At 43.1% G+C, this 14,463-nt stretch overlaps 1 protein-coding gene across 4 annotated transcripts in view; it reads left to right on the top strand.

Moving 5' to 3' along the window:
- Window positions 1-14,463, top strand: part of RELN (reelin) — a 306,441-nt gene that overhangs the window by 274,224 nt on the left and 17,754 nt on the right. For all 4 annotated transcript variants that reach the window (XM_083399200.1, XM_083399199.1, XM_083399202.1 and 1 more), the window contains 9 exons: window positions 890-1,083; window positions 3,204-3,460; window positions 3,865-4,019; window positions 4,939-5,153; window positions 6,617-6,794; window positions 7,119-7,294; window positions 9,353-9,459; window positions 12,117-12,359; window positions 14,029-14,204. In XM_083399200.1, coding sequence (XP_083255326.1) covers window positions 890-1,083; window positions 3,204-3,460; window positions 3,865-4,019; window positions 4,939-5,153; window positions 6,617-6,794; window positions 7,119-7,294; window positions 9,353-9,459; window positions 12,117-12,359; window positions 14,029-14,204 — 1,701 coding nt within the window. The remainder of the gene's footprint in view (window positions 1-889; window positions 1,084-3,203; window positions 3,461-3,864; window positions 4,020-4,938; window positions 5,154-6,616; window positions 6,795-7,118; window positions 7,295-9,352; window positions 9,460-12,116; window positions 12,360-14,028; window positions 14,205-14,463) is intronic.

Raw genomic sequence — 14,463 nt, 5'->3', positions numbered from 1 at the left:
GCAACCAGATTTCCCACCCCCACCCCCCTCCTCCCGCTGCATGCTCTGTGCATCTCCTAAACCTGTTCTTGGAGTTTCCCCAAATCTACTGAGCATATGGGAGGAAGGGGAATCCTGTTGGGTGAACAGACCTGTTCTAAACTAGTATCACTGGTCCAAACAAGCAAGCATTTTATTTGTAACAATTTTTAATGCATGTTGCTAGAATTTTTAAATCATACAAGCTCACAAAATTTAAACTGCTGTCAGTTCTTTTCACTACAAAGCCAAATAGGCATTTTTGCAGACTTGTTCCTATGTGTCCATTCAAAAAAAAAATACATTTTGGAAATCTTATCTTACACAAAGCTATTCCCATCTTAAACATATTTACTATTTACTACTGAGTTCCAGACAAACCATTTTAGAAGCACAGTGCAACCATTTGTGATAAAATAATTATTTTAGATGTATCGCTATCTGTGGTTATATATTTCTAACTGACAGCCATTGCCATTTTACACTTAAAGGTTTATTTGGTTATGTGATTTAGGATTCAGAGAGAGCAAAAGACATGTTTATGGGAGGAGAGAACTCTACTAGTGGGCACTGGGTTGCTGTTTTCAGTGCAGTAGATTCTAATGCTGAAGAGAGAATCCACTTTTCAGTGCAATTTCTGCTACTGGGCTACAACATAAATGCCCCCCCCCCCCTCTATTTGGGAGTGTGATGTTTTCTGGATTCTGGGCCTGCTCCATGAAAACACTAATTGGTTTTGTGTTGTGTTGTTGCTGTTTTTAAAAGAGTAGTTTTGGATTGATATTATTTTGAAGTGGGAAATGAATCATATAGTTGTTATTGTTGTCATTATTTCCTTTGCAGCCATAATGGTTTCTTTTTCTTTTTCAAGGCTTGCAGCCGCTTGCTAGTTACAGTGGATCTAAACTTAACTAATGCAGAGTTCATCCAGTTCTATTTCATGTACGGATGTCTGATAACCCCCAACAGTCGCAACCAAGGAGTTCTCCTGGAGTACTCTGTGAATGGTGGCATCACATGGACCCTCCTAATGGACATTTTTTATGACCAGTTCAGCAAGCCTGGGTAATAAGTATATTCCTGTTGCTCATGCAAAACCTGTTTTGATTATAAATACAGGCAACTCCCTGTTGGTTGTATTTCGGGTCATTGCATTCATCAGCGGAATGTGTATAATCCTGTTCCACCCCTGTTCCTGCCAGATTCCACCTTCTTCTGGGTCTAAAAGCAGTGTGTGTGTGTGTGTCAACGGTCACATGGGTCTTGGTCACGCGCAAAATGGTCATTCCCTGTAGTGTTTTCCTCCTATTGCCCCCTTCTCGGAAGCTCTGAGTGCTTCTTTGTTTCAGTAGGATGGATAACAGTTAGAGCATGGGTAGGCAAATTAAGGGCTGGGGGTTGGATCTGGCCCAACTGCCTTCTAAATCTGGCCTGCGGGCGGTCCAGGAATCAGCATGGTTTTATAGGAGTAGAATGTGTGCTTTTATTTAAAATGCATCTCTGGGTTATTTGTGGGGCACAAGAATTCATTCATTTCCCCCCAAAAAATATAGTCCGGCCCCCCACAAGATCTGAAGGACAGTGGACTGGCCTGCTGCTGAAAAAGTTTGCTGACCCCTGAGGGACCCTGAAATTAAGCATATGTAGAAGGCTTTAATAGTGTATTAAAGGTAAAGGTAAAGGTAGCCCTGCCCGTACGGGCCAGTCTTGCCAGACTCTAGGGTTGTGCGCCCATCTCACTCAAAGAGGCCGAGGGCCAGCGCTGTCCGCAGACACTTCCGGGTCACGTGGCCAGCGTGACATCGCTGCTCTGGCGAGCCAGCGCAGCACACGGAACGCCGTTTACCTTCCCGCTAGTAAGCGGTCCCTATTTATCTACTTGCCCCCGGGGGTGCTTTCGAACTGCTAGGTTGGCAGGCGCTGGGACCAAACAATGGGAGCGCACCCCGCTGCGGGGATTCGAACTGCCGACCTTTCGATCGGCAAGCCCTAGGCACTGAGGCTTTAACCCACAGCGCCACCCGCATCCCAAATAGTGTATTACCAGCAGATTAAACGAGAATGTGTCTGACAGCAGAGGCAGATTTTGGGGGGTGCTATCAGTTTGCCTGCACTGGGCATGAAGCCAAGAGGGTACCGTGATAATGACGCACAATGGAAGGCAAGAGGTGTGGGAGGGCTGCCGAATTTGGGTGTTGCACAGGGCACTGCTGAAATTTTAAAGCCCCGGGTCTGCCACTGCTTGCAACTTCCCATTGCCCTCTTCTTACCATTTTTCAACCCTCATGAAGATAGTTGTTTAAGGTCATTCCCTTATTTTCACAGTCAACATCACATGCTTGTGGATAAACAAACAGCTTTATTGCATTTTGGTGCTTTGTTGTCCATTATGACTCTTGGCAAGGTATGTGCGGATGCTAAAGGATTCTTAGTGACTGTTATGCAGACTTTATAATGAGGTGGAGCTAACTGAACATTCCTCTACATATATTGTGGTAGAGAAACGTTAGGGACTTGCCATAACCTATGGCTGCTTTCATAAATCAGGTGCCCTCAATATGTTCTGAGAACGCAGCTCCCATCAGCCCCTGCCAGCACAGTCATGAGAGCTGGTGAGAGTTGCAATCCAAAACATGTGGAGGCCATCAGGTTTGCAAAGGCTCTCCAGCAAAGGTGCTACTAATCACTCTTATTCATCTCAGTGGGACATGCTGTCATCCTGCATAACTGCATATCTGGTTTTCATGCCATTTGCAACCAACTGATTGGTTGAAACATTCCTTTCCCTTTGTGATAGCAAAACAAAGGATTTATTATAACTGATAAAAAACCCATTGTCATGTAAATTTGAATCATAATAACTATATAACTACATTTACATAAGAAAGCACTATGCATAAGGATGTAGAATTCCTGTATTTCAAAGAGTGTCAGTGGGGGTGAAGTTTAGATGGATCCCCTGTCCTGCGATGAATGCTAACCCATGATTTAAATCTTCATTATAATAATCCAACAAGTAAAATGTTGTAATGTTTATCCTCAGAGGAGCATTGACCTTATAGGTAACCATCACCCAAACAAACACTGTAGACCTATATAGAGTCATCTAACTGTACTTCTGATCTTTGGGTAATTCTCAAGTTTTCAGTGTAAATTTTCACAGGCTCTCTCTTGCTGCTTTTTAGCTTTGTGAACATTCTCCTTCCTCCTGGTGCCCAAGAGGTAGGGACCCGTTTTCGCTGGTGGCAGCCCAAGCATGATGGTCTGGATCAGAGTGACTGGGCTATTGACAATGTGCTGATATCAGGGTCAGCTGACCAGAGGACTGTGATGTTGGACACGTTTAGCAGTGCGCCACTGCCGCAGCACGAACGCTCCCCCGCAGACGCCGGACCCACCGGCAGGATTGCTTTTGATATGTTCATGGAAGACAGAACAACAGGTAGGACGAAAACCAATGTTGTCCATGTTATTATTTTTTCTTCTCTGTGACAAGCATGAATTTACCTGGAGAAGCATTTCCCAACATGGCAATTCAATAGTAGGAAAAGCCTCAACCGTTGAATTTCCTCCACCCATGCAGGGGTTAAAAAGAAAGAGGAGTGCTGCCAAAAAAAATGGTAACTGTAGAACAAGGCATAGGTAAAGTCATCCATATTTTTTAAAGTATTGCAATAATGTATGAGAATAGTGTTTCTGCATTAGAATGAAACAATCCATTCTTCTGTTATAACCCAATAATGATTTAATAATCCAGCAACTGTTTTCAGCACTTAACACCATCAGTATTTTTAATTATCAAATACTGCAGTTTTAAAGCATTGGTATGAATATTATTTTCTTCAGTGAATGAGCACTGGCTGTTCCATGACGACTGTTCAATTGAAAGATTCTGCGAGTCTCCTGATGGCGTCATGATGTGTGGTAGCCACGATGGCAGAGAAGTTTATGCTATCACCCATGATTTAACTCCTACAGAGAACTGGATTATGCAGTTCAAGGTAAACACTGCTTTCTAAAGCCTTCAGAGATTTACATTAACACCAGGGCTTTTTTCAACGGGAACTCACCAGAACTGATGCTCCCCGCTAGGCGAAAAAAAGCCCTGATTAACACCCTTTTAACAATTTAAATTTATTCTGTTGTACCAACACTTTCCATGTGTTTTTGTGTTTCTTGCTGGTAGGTGACAGGTGGTTCTACCTTACTGGGCACTAACATGCTCCTTATCTGGATCAGGGCCCCACACCAATTTCCTGTTAAAAATCTCTCCCTCACTTGACTACTATTTGACTCTGAATGTAGCAAAAAGAAAGAGGGGGTTGATGATTTTGGGGAGTAAACTGGCATGGCACCCCAATCCAGATTGAGAGTAGGTTCAGAATGATAGCCCTGTAGCTGCTTTACTTTCAAAATAAAAGTGGCCAGTTTAAGGATGCCTCCCCCAAAACATTAATAGTGCAACATGTAGTTTCCCCCTCAGCCTCTATAGTTGTAAATCTCTTACAAAAATCAGGTCTTGTCTTCCACAAAGAAACTGATCTTTTACAGCTTGCTTATCACTGAGCTGGAAAATCTCACTTGCAGGTACAGCGATAGAGCTCAGCTACACCAAGAACACCGTATCTTAAGCAGATAGTTGTATAATTAATGAGACTAGCATGAAAGGAAGCCTGATAACTTGATAAGACACTGACTGGATAAGTCAAAAGATCAAGGTTTCTCTTTCTGTCCTTTCATTGGCATGCAATAAAATTCTGGGCAATCCATTCATGTACCTCTGATTTTCCCCAATCAGTCTAACAGATAATAATACTCTGCTATAAATTTACATGAAAACCTCACTATTATTTTTTCTTGCTGGAAAAAAACGATATCTGAAACAAAAATGTGTGTCACTTTTTACATGTACTATCTTAGATTTCTGTCGGCTGTAAAACCTCAGAAAAAATTGCCCAGAACCAAGTCCATGTGCAATATTCTACTGACTTTGGAGTGAGTTGGAGCTACCTAATACCTCAGTGCTTACCTGCTGACCCCAAATGTTCTGGGAGTGTTTCACAGCCATCTGTCTTCTTTCCAACAAAAGGATGGAAAAGAATAACTTACCGTCTACCTGAAAGCCTAGTAGGAAAGTGAGTATAAATAATATCTGAGCTACTGATATTATCAGAGTGGCCATATCGGTCTTCTAGACATATCCTCCCTTCTGTGAGAGTAGCAAAGTACCACACCGAAGCAATACTGATCGAGCTAAGGGTTTGATGGCTCTGTTGCACCACAGTGCTGTGCTATGCATGCTGATGTTGCTAGTTCATTTGGAATGGAGACATCCATTACAAGGAACAATATAGTAGTAGTTCCGCAAGCAAGACTAGACAGTTTCCATTATTTTGGAAATTGGGAAACTGATTTCAGAATTCATATGAATGAGAACCATATATTTACATAACCTGTTCAACTGTAATAGGTTATCTTCTGTCTCCTATCTTTCCATATAATAAAACTGTAAGACTGTCATCATGCAGCAGTGGCCATGTGAATGGCAGCATGATGACAGAACAGCTGGCAGGGAGCCATGCAACAGTTCGGCCAAGACAAGCTGCAGAGGAACAGCCAGGACAACCTGGGAGCTCAAAGGCTGAAGAGGTGGGAGCTGCTCTGCCCTGCCTGTTGCCTTGCAGCTTGCCTGGACCATGGTTTGGGCAAGCTGTAAGGGGTGTGCGCAGTTTGGCTGAGCAAACAAGTGGTGGCCAGGGAAGTGACAAGGAGGATGTAACTAGGGGCAAACAGGCAGGCTGGAAAGTTGAAGGTTGGATCGGCATGGAGTGGGCTTTGCAAGCCTTCTCACATTCCCCTTGTCACCTCTGCCATTTACAGGGAGGAAGGGTAATCACCCCTTTGTCTTGTCCCTGCAATGCTTCTTACTCTGTCTTCCCACAGCAATGGCATTAGTGACCATGGGATGGGACCAAAGGAGAGAAAGTTTTAGGTTTGGGCAATGTATTGAGGGGAGAAGGAGTGCAGTTTGGATGTTCTGTAGGAAGAAGGGGGAGCATGGTTTAGGCCAGTGCTTCTCAAGATACCTGATGTGGTGGACTGGCAACTTTCTCCCAGTGTGCCAGGGACCTGTACCATACTTGGTCCCTAAAACATCACACTGAACCTGGGCTGTGGTGGAGTCACTGTAGATTGGCAGCTGATGGCTCGTGGACTGACACCGGTCCATGGACAACCACTTTGTGTAGCACAGCTTTAGGTGGTCTGGAGGGGGAGGGGAGCACAGACTGGGTGATCTGTAAGGGGATGGTGTTTGGGTGGTCCATAAGAGGAAGTGGGTTGGGCAAGATGTGAGGGGTTGTGTGGTTGGATGAAGTAGAAAGGGTGGGGGTTGGCAATGGGATGGGCAGTTTGAGGGGGTGGGGAGTAGGCCAGGTTGGCAAGTAATGGAAGCAGGAACACACACCCAACAGCATACAAAATTACCTTGTAACATCTGTTGAGAGACATGTCCTATGGCCTTCAAGTTTATGTATGCATATTATTTGTGTTGTGATTTTTGCTTATTTTCTCTATCTCTGTTTATGTGTTAACTCAGCCCAGTACGGTTTAGATTTTATCAGAAGTACTCTGATATGCAATGGGCCATTGACAATTTCTATCTTGGACCTGGTTGTGTAGACAACTGCAGAGGCCATGGAGACTGTCTGAAAGAACAATGTGTCTGTGATCCAGGTTTCTCTGGTCCAAACTGCTACTTAACTCAGACTCTGAAGGTAATCTAAATATCTTTTGGTGCAGACTGTACTGAATCTTCACAATAGAAAGTATTAAAAAAAAACACACGCGTCTGTGCTAGAATTAATCTACACATGCAAGTACCAATAAACATTAAAAAATGCAAATACCTTTATTTATGTTTTGTCTGATTAAAGCAAACATGAATCTTGTGTTCCAACAAAATATACTTTACATGTAAAATTACTCTTGGCATACTGTAGGAGTGAAAAAACATATTTCTAAAAGCTAAGTGTCTATTCTTTTTACAACTAAAATTTGAGTTAGTGACTGGCTTCTCAAATGTTAAAATCCTTTAACAGACTTTCCTGAAGGAGCGCTTTGACAACGAAGAAATTAGACCGGATTTATGGATGTCTCTGGAAGGAGGCACCGCTTGCATGGAATGCGGGATTCTAGCAGAAGACACAGCTCTGTATTTTGGAGGCACCACAGTGAGACAGGCTGTCACTCAAGACTTGGATTTGCGAGGTGCAAAGTATGTCAGGTTACTTAATAGAGTTGTACAGAGCTAATATATTTTAATGAAAGTTTAAATAACGACAGAGCGGCAGACTGAGTGGCTGTGGGAACAGACAAAGGTATATGAGCCTTTTACCCTTAAAGCACCCACTCAGAGTCAGCTCAGGAAGGCAGAACTTGGAAGAGTAAGTGAGAGAATCAATTCACTGGCCTTCGTAAAAAGAGTCGTTAAATTATTATCATCCACAGTTTCACAAGCACAAAACATGATTCACATTCTTAAATATCTATATAGTCAGCAGCTGCAATCCTGCATACATTTTCAGTCACTTGAAATCAGTAGGTTTGGTATGTCACCAGTATGAAGGATTTAAGCCTTCAAAATGTAATATGGAAGAAAAGGCAGGGGAGATGAGGAGTGCTTTGAAAGCCCCAGTGTAATTAGTTGTACTTTACAACAATGAACACTGGCTGTCACTCTGGTCTCACAGACGGAAAGGACAGAAGAAGTCTTGGTGGGGATGGTGGGGAAATAATTGACGTTGATTTGTTGGGTCATGGCCTGATCCTGTTCTGAGTTGCAACAGGAGCACTACTACTATGCACATATATGGCTTTAGGATTAAGAATTAAGAAGTGGATCCTCAAATCCGTGCTTGATTTAAAAGTGGGTCCTGGGTCAGAATAGGTGGAAAATACCTCTTGTAAACTACAGTCCTTTTAGCTGCTGTATTGAGTGGTGCAAAAACTGCTGTTCACTAAAGCAGCTAGACTGAGCTTGCATATGAGGTACTAAAATGGGCTAAAGACAGGGCTTTTCTTCAGCCAGAACTCAGTTCCGGCACCTCTCAGGTGGGCACCATTGCCATAATAAGAGATCGAGGGAGGCGTTCATGGTGAATTTCAGTACCTCTTTTTCTAGAAAAATAGCACTGGCAAAATGTTTCTCCTGTAATGTTTCTCCTAATACCGTTTCAATGACTGTTTGGAATTAATAGGTAAGTTAGTTGTGTCTGTTAATTTTAGACTGTTTTCTCAGGGTAGGACTAACACTGAAGACAAACCCCAAGTTTCCTTTATCCATGGAGATAGTTCTGTGCCTAACAGCTGCCAGAAGGAAAGGGGGAGGGGAAGATTTATAGTGAAGTTTCTTTGAACATGCAGAAGATTGAGGCATATGGTTGGGGCACAAGGTTGTCATGTTTATTTCTAAAGTGTGAGTTATAAGAGCTTGTGCTCCTCCCCAGAGTCTCTATAAGTTAAATCTTCAGCTGGGGTAATGAATGAATCTTGTTTGAATGGCACATGCTTGTAAATGTGTGTGCACACAGGAAGGTGCCATACATTGCATAGCTATCCATTTTACATGCTTGGGGAGTATTTTGAACTGTTCATAACATATATGACTGTTAAGTTACAAGAATCACAAATTCTTGTAGTTTTAGGTTGTATCACATTCGTTTTCCAGGAGCTAAAAGTGGCATACATAAGTCCCACTCCTTTTACATTTTTACCCTCCTAGTAACCCTGCCTGGATCTAGACACGTCAAAGAAGCGATTCAGTTAAACAAACTGCAAACTAATACTGTACAGGGAAATCTGGTAGGGAAAGATGGGACTCCACAGCGCCACCTGGTGTCACAGTGTTATATCACATATACAACGCATATAAAACACTTTTTCTTTTCCAATCTAGCTGAGTCCCCTGTGAAGTAATTTAGGATGAGTAATTTAGGCTGATCCACTGCAGGCATTAAAATGTATTGGGTCAGCCATACAAGGGACAAGTGTTCACTAGTTGATTCTTACTGTATTTGGGGACCTGAGAGCTCCAGTTATCAGTATGGCAGGCCAGCAACCCCTCTTCTAATGTCATTTAACTAGGCAATAAAGACTCATTACAGTTTCAATTCTGCATGTATTATATACTCACCATGCAACTGATTCGAGGGTTCTTCCTTGTTTTGTATATGTTGTCTGAACTTGTTTCAATTTCATTTATGTGGGGAAATGTCTACTATTTCCTTGGGAACATACAATTATTATGATTACCCACCAATGTCTTTTCATTCAGATTTTTACAATATTGGGGAAGAATTGGGAGTGAAAACAACATGACAACATGTCACAGACCAACATGTCGGAAGGAAGGAGTTCTGCTGGATTATTCAACAGATGGAGGCAAGGGTCTATTTTAATGAGATCTAATAAATATTTCTGCTTATATTTAAGCACCGTACAGTTACGGGGGGAAATCCAAAAAAAGAACATTGCCTGCAGACAGAGGTATGATTTGCAGCAGAGCAGAACCCTTGCTCTTGAAATTCAGTTACCTGAAAGTTAAGGTAAAGGTAAAGGTACCCCTGCCCGTAAGGGCCAGTCGTGTCCGACTCTAGGGTTGTGCGCCCATCTCACTTAAGAGGCCGGGGGCCAGCGCTGTCCGCAGACACTTCCGGGTCACGTGGCCAGTGTGACAAGCTGCATCTAGCGAGCCAGCGCAGCACACGGAAATGCCGTTTACCTTCCCGCTAGTAAGCGGTCCCTATTTATCTACTTGCACTTAAGAGTGCTTTCGAACTGCTAGGTTGGCAGGCGCTGGGACCGAGCAACAGGAGCGCACCCCGCCGCGGGGATTCGAACCACCGACCTGACGATCAGCAAGTCCTAGGCGCTGAGGTTTTACCCACAGCGCCACCCGCGTCCCTGAAAGTTATAGTTATCTAAAATCACTGGCTGCAAAAGCGAGCCCCTAATTCAGTATGCTTAGATGGCCTCTTTTCTGCCTTTTGTTCTGGTAACACAGACGCACAGGCACTAAAATGTGGTGTGGGAGCAGGGATAACAGTAAATCTTAAATCTGTGCTATATGTCAATATAATCCAGTGAAAACAGGCACTCTAGTTTATTGAAACTCCTCTGATAATCCAGATATTTTGGGTGTCTCCCATGCCATTTGGATAAATAAAATTGTATGGTGTTCAGAAATATATTTTCATACCCTCATTCTTGTCCTTGAACAATATTTTCCTGCATTTCAGAAGAAATTGGATGAACTGTTCCTCCTTTAACTACATGCCTTGTTGAAGACAATGGAACGGCTTATTCTTAAGAATCGCCCATTGTTGCACAAGAAATATTCTGTTGGAAACTCTTCTATAAATAAACAGGACCTAACTTCTTTAAACTCACTTTATTTTTGTTATAAGGCAACTGACATTTAATCTGACAGCTAGCCACCTGCTGCTCTCCTGATACCATGTACGTGTTAAGGGGAATGTAAGTTGAGTGATTGTGCACATTCACCAGGACGCATGGAGAATGTGCACATAACCCTTCTATGAAGAGGTGTGCACATTTCAAAGTCAACATACATAATCTCCATACAACAGGCTCTGGGAGATGTGCATATATTGACAATGTATATTGACTGGGAAATGTGCACACCTCTTCATGGAAGGGTTATGTCAGGCATGGCGAAACTTGGCCCTCCAGATGTTTTGGGACTACAATTCATCATCATCATTTTTTATTTGTATACCGCCTTTCTATCTTACAATACTCAAGGCGGTTTACAAGCTGAAAAAACTAAAAATGTACATCTTATAACAATCTAATGCAATTCAAAAATGTGATGATAAAACATTACTTTAAAATAGGCAACCTCCATCAAAAAAGTAGCATTCAACAATCATTAGAATAGTATAAAATAATAATCAGCATATAAAAGTTAAACAGAAATCCACTCAACAGTTACAATAATATCTAAACTATAATCGATAAAACAACAGCAAGCCACAGTACATAAAAGAATACAATAGACATTGAGAAGCAGAGGGTAGAGCAAGGCAGGTGGAAGGAGGCCTTGCCTGTTGGAGTCTCTCCCCTCACAGTTCTTCCTCCAGGAACAGCTTCCTTATGAGAAGACCCATCATCCCTGACCACTGCTCCAATTAGCTAGGGATGATGTAGTCCCAAAACATCTGGAGGGGCAAGTTTGGCCATGCCTGGGTTATGTTCACATCCTCCACGAGTCCTGGTGAATGTGCACAGTAGCCCGTTTTTATGCACATTAACCACTCAGCTTAAGGTACCCCTGCCTGTACGGGCCAGTCGTGTCCGACTCTAGGGTTGTGTGCCCATCTCACTCAAGAGGCCGGGGGCCAGCACTGTCCGCAGACACTTCCGGGTCACGTGGCCAGCGTGACAAGCTGCATCTGGCGAGCCAGCGCAGCACACGGAACGCCGTTTACCTTCCCGCTGGTAAGCGGTCCCTATTTATCTACTTGCACCCGGGGGTGCTTTCGAACTGCTAGATTGGCAGGCGCTGGGACCGAACGACGGGAGCGCACCCCACCGCGGGGATTCGAACCGCCAACCTGACAATCGGCAAGTCCTAGGCGCTGAGGTTTTACCCACAGTGCCACCCGCGTCCCGGGTAACCACTCAGCTTACATTCCTCTTAATATCTTCACTGTCAGTGTAATATTTACACTGCACATGGTGAATCTCCTATACATTCCTAATGAACAAAACTCTACCTCAGAAAATATTAGTAACGAAATGTGATTTCTTCACAGTGCCAAAAAAGATTATGTAACCACTTAATCAAATGGACATTACACCAACAGTTCTAATCAGCACACTTACAAAAATCTTTAGTATCAAGGTGCCAGTAAGGAAGTGTTTATCATATATTATCATATCCATTTTCAGGCATCTATAGTTTTGACTGGTTCAAAGCCACCCACTGAATAATGGTGGACCACTTGAATCCAATGTCAACATGAGTTCTCAGATATTGTTTAGTTCTTACTTTACCTTGAATCTTTGTCCTGTAGGAATATCTTGGACACTGCTCCATGAGATGGATTATCAGAAATACATCTCCATCAGACATGATTACATCCTGCTCCCAGAAGATGCTCTGACCAATACAACTCGCCTGCGTTGGTGGCAGCCATTTGTAATTAACAATGGTATTGTGGTTTCGGGCTTTGATCGGGCTCAGTGGGCGCTGGATAATGTACTGATTGGAGGAGCAGAGATCAATCCGAGTCAACTGGTAGATACATTTGATGACGGTAAGAGTCGAGCAAGTCACCATTATTTCCATCATTATGTTTTGTTGATTGACGGAATTTCAAGTCCATATTTGAATTTTTGTTTAAAGAAGACACAGGGGACTTTTTAAATAAGTTTTTTTCCAAAAAAATAAATTGCTCATAATAAAATACATATTAATCTTGTAAAATAATGCTAAGGAAGCTTCCTAGATATAGATATTATCACCATATTTTGAAATTGTTTTAGTTCTGAGCACCAAAGGTCGGCAAATGCTACGACTAAGAGGATGGGGGCTAGGGGCTGAGCTCCCCCACCCATGTGGGCCATTTTGTCAGGTGGACAGAGCTAGACACCTATCAATCAACTGGTTGACCCAACTTCAAAGGAAAGAACCTGGGGTGAAACTTAAATTCTGAAAGCAGGGATTAGCTACACTAGGGAATACCCAGTCAGGAGCTGGGTAATGGAGCTGATCCCAGCAATCCCTGCTTTGGGAAGGGATCAACTACACTATGGAATACCCGATTGGGAATTCCACAGTATAGCTGATCCCTGTGAGGTTTGTTGTCAGCACCAATCAGCTGACTGGTGCTGAGAGCAACCCTGAAGGTTGCTGGTCATTCTTTTTCAGCTGCATCTTTACTTGCCCCATCCCTGATGTCACATGTCAGGTGTGGGGCAGGTGGACATGATTTGATGACAATCCAAATTAGGACCCCTACCAGCCTACTTTGGCTGTGGGAAGGAGGTTCCCCACCACTAGCTTAGATATTCACAGAGGGTTAAATGTGGCGAATATGCCACCACTCCTACTTTTCCTAATGCCTTTGGGAAGGTCAGAGGCAGTGTAAGTTAATTAGCCACTGCCTGTGGCTTCCTGAATGCATAAAGCATAAAATGATAAATCTAATAAAATTCAGTGCACACTCTGAAGGCACATGAGGTCACCACCATGCTGAAGTTATGCATGAGTCTGGTCAGTATTTTGATGTGTGACCATCTGGGAGACCCCTGTACATCACCATGTTTTCCATTATGGGGGGAAAATACTGTACATGCACACCCCTTCTCAAAGAACTCTGGTGGGAGAAGGATGAAAAGAACACCAAAAATATATGTCTTGTCCGTCTGCCTATCACTTTTTGGAATATTTTATCATTCTATTAAAGGTAAAGGTAAAGGTACCCCTGCCCGTACGGGCCAGTCTTGACAGACTCTAGGGTTGTGCGCCCATCTCACTCAAGAGGCCGGGGGCCAGCGCTGTCCGGAGATACTTCCGGGTCACGTGGCTAGTGTGACATCGCTGCTCTGGCGAGCCAGAGCCGCACACGGAAACGGCGTTTACCTTCCCGCTAGTAAGCGGTCCCTATTTATCTACTTGCACCAGGAGTGCTTTCGAACTGCTAGGTTGGCAGGCGCTGGGACCGAACAACGGGAGCGCACCCCGCCGCGGGGATTCGAACCGCCGACCTTTCGATCGGCAAGCCCTAGGCGCTGAGGCTTTTACCCACAGCGCCACCCGCGTCCCTTTATTACAAATATACAAAAAAAAATATACAAATATACAAAAAATACAAAATACAAAAAAATATTACAAATATACCCAAAAAAACCACTTTTATCTGTTTAGTACGTATTGGAACATTATGAAACTTCTCCTTAATTCTGTCTAATTGGTGTTAATAGAAGGCATTTCCCATGAGGAAAACTGGAGTTTCTACCCAAATGCCGTCAGGACTGCCGGCTTCTGTGGCAACCCATCATTTCATCTCTACTGGCCAAATAAGAAAAAGGATCAGACGAACAATATCCTGTCCTCTCGGGAACTCATTATACAACCAGGATATATGATACAGTTTAAAGTAAGACGCTTCTGTTCTTCCAAAGTGAAATGTTGAGTCCATAGACATCAGATTTGCCTAGAAATTCTGACAGGGTCAAGTGGGATGCCTGGTTCGGATTTCTATCAAATATTTACTGCATATTGCTTATTAGAATTTATTGGAACCACATTAGGGTGTCTAACAATAACATTGATACATAAATACTACTTCCATTCAAAGTCCAGGCTTTAGAAACGACTAGAGGAAAGGGATATTTTATTGTGCTCCATTTATCTCA

The sequence above is a fragment of the Podarcis tiliguerta genome, assembly GCF_965153285.1.
Source record: "Podarcis tiliguerta genome assembly, chromosome: 10".
Classification (NCBI taxonomy): domain Eukaryota; kingdom Metazoa; phylum Chordata; class Lepidosauria; order Squamata; family Lacertidae; genus Podarcis; species Podarcis tiliguerta.
The sequence above is the reverse complement of the archived record's forward strand: the minus strand, read 5'-3'. Positions and strand labels throughout refer to the sequence as shown.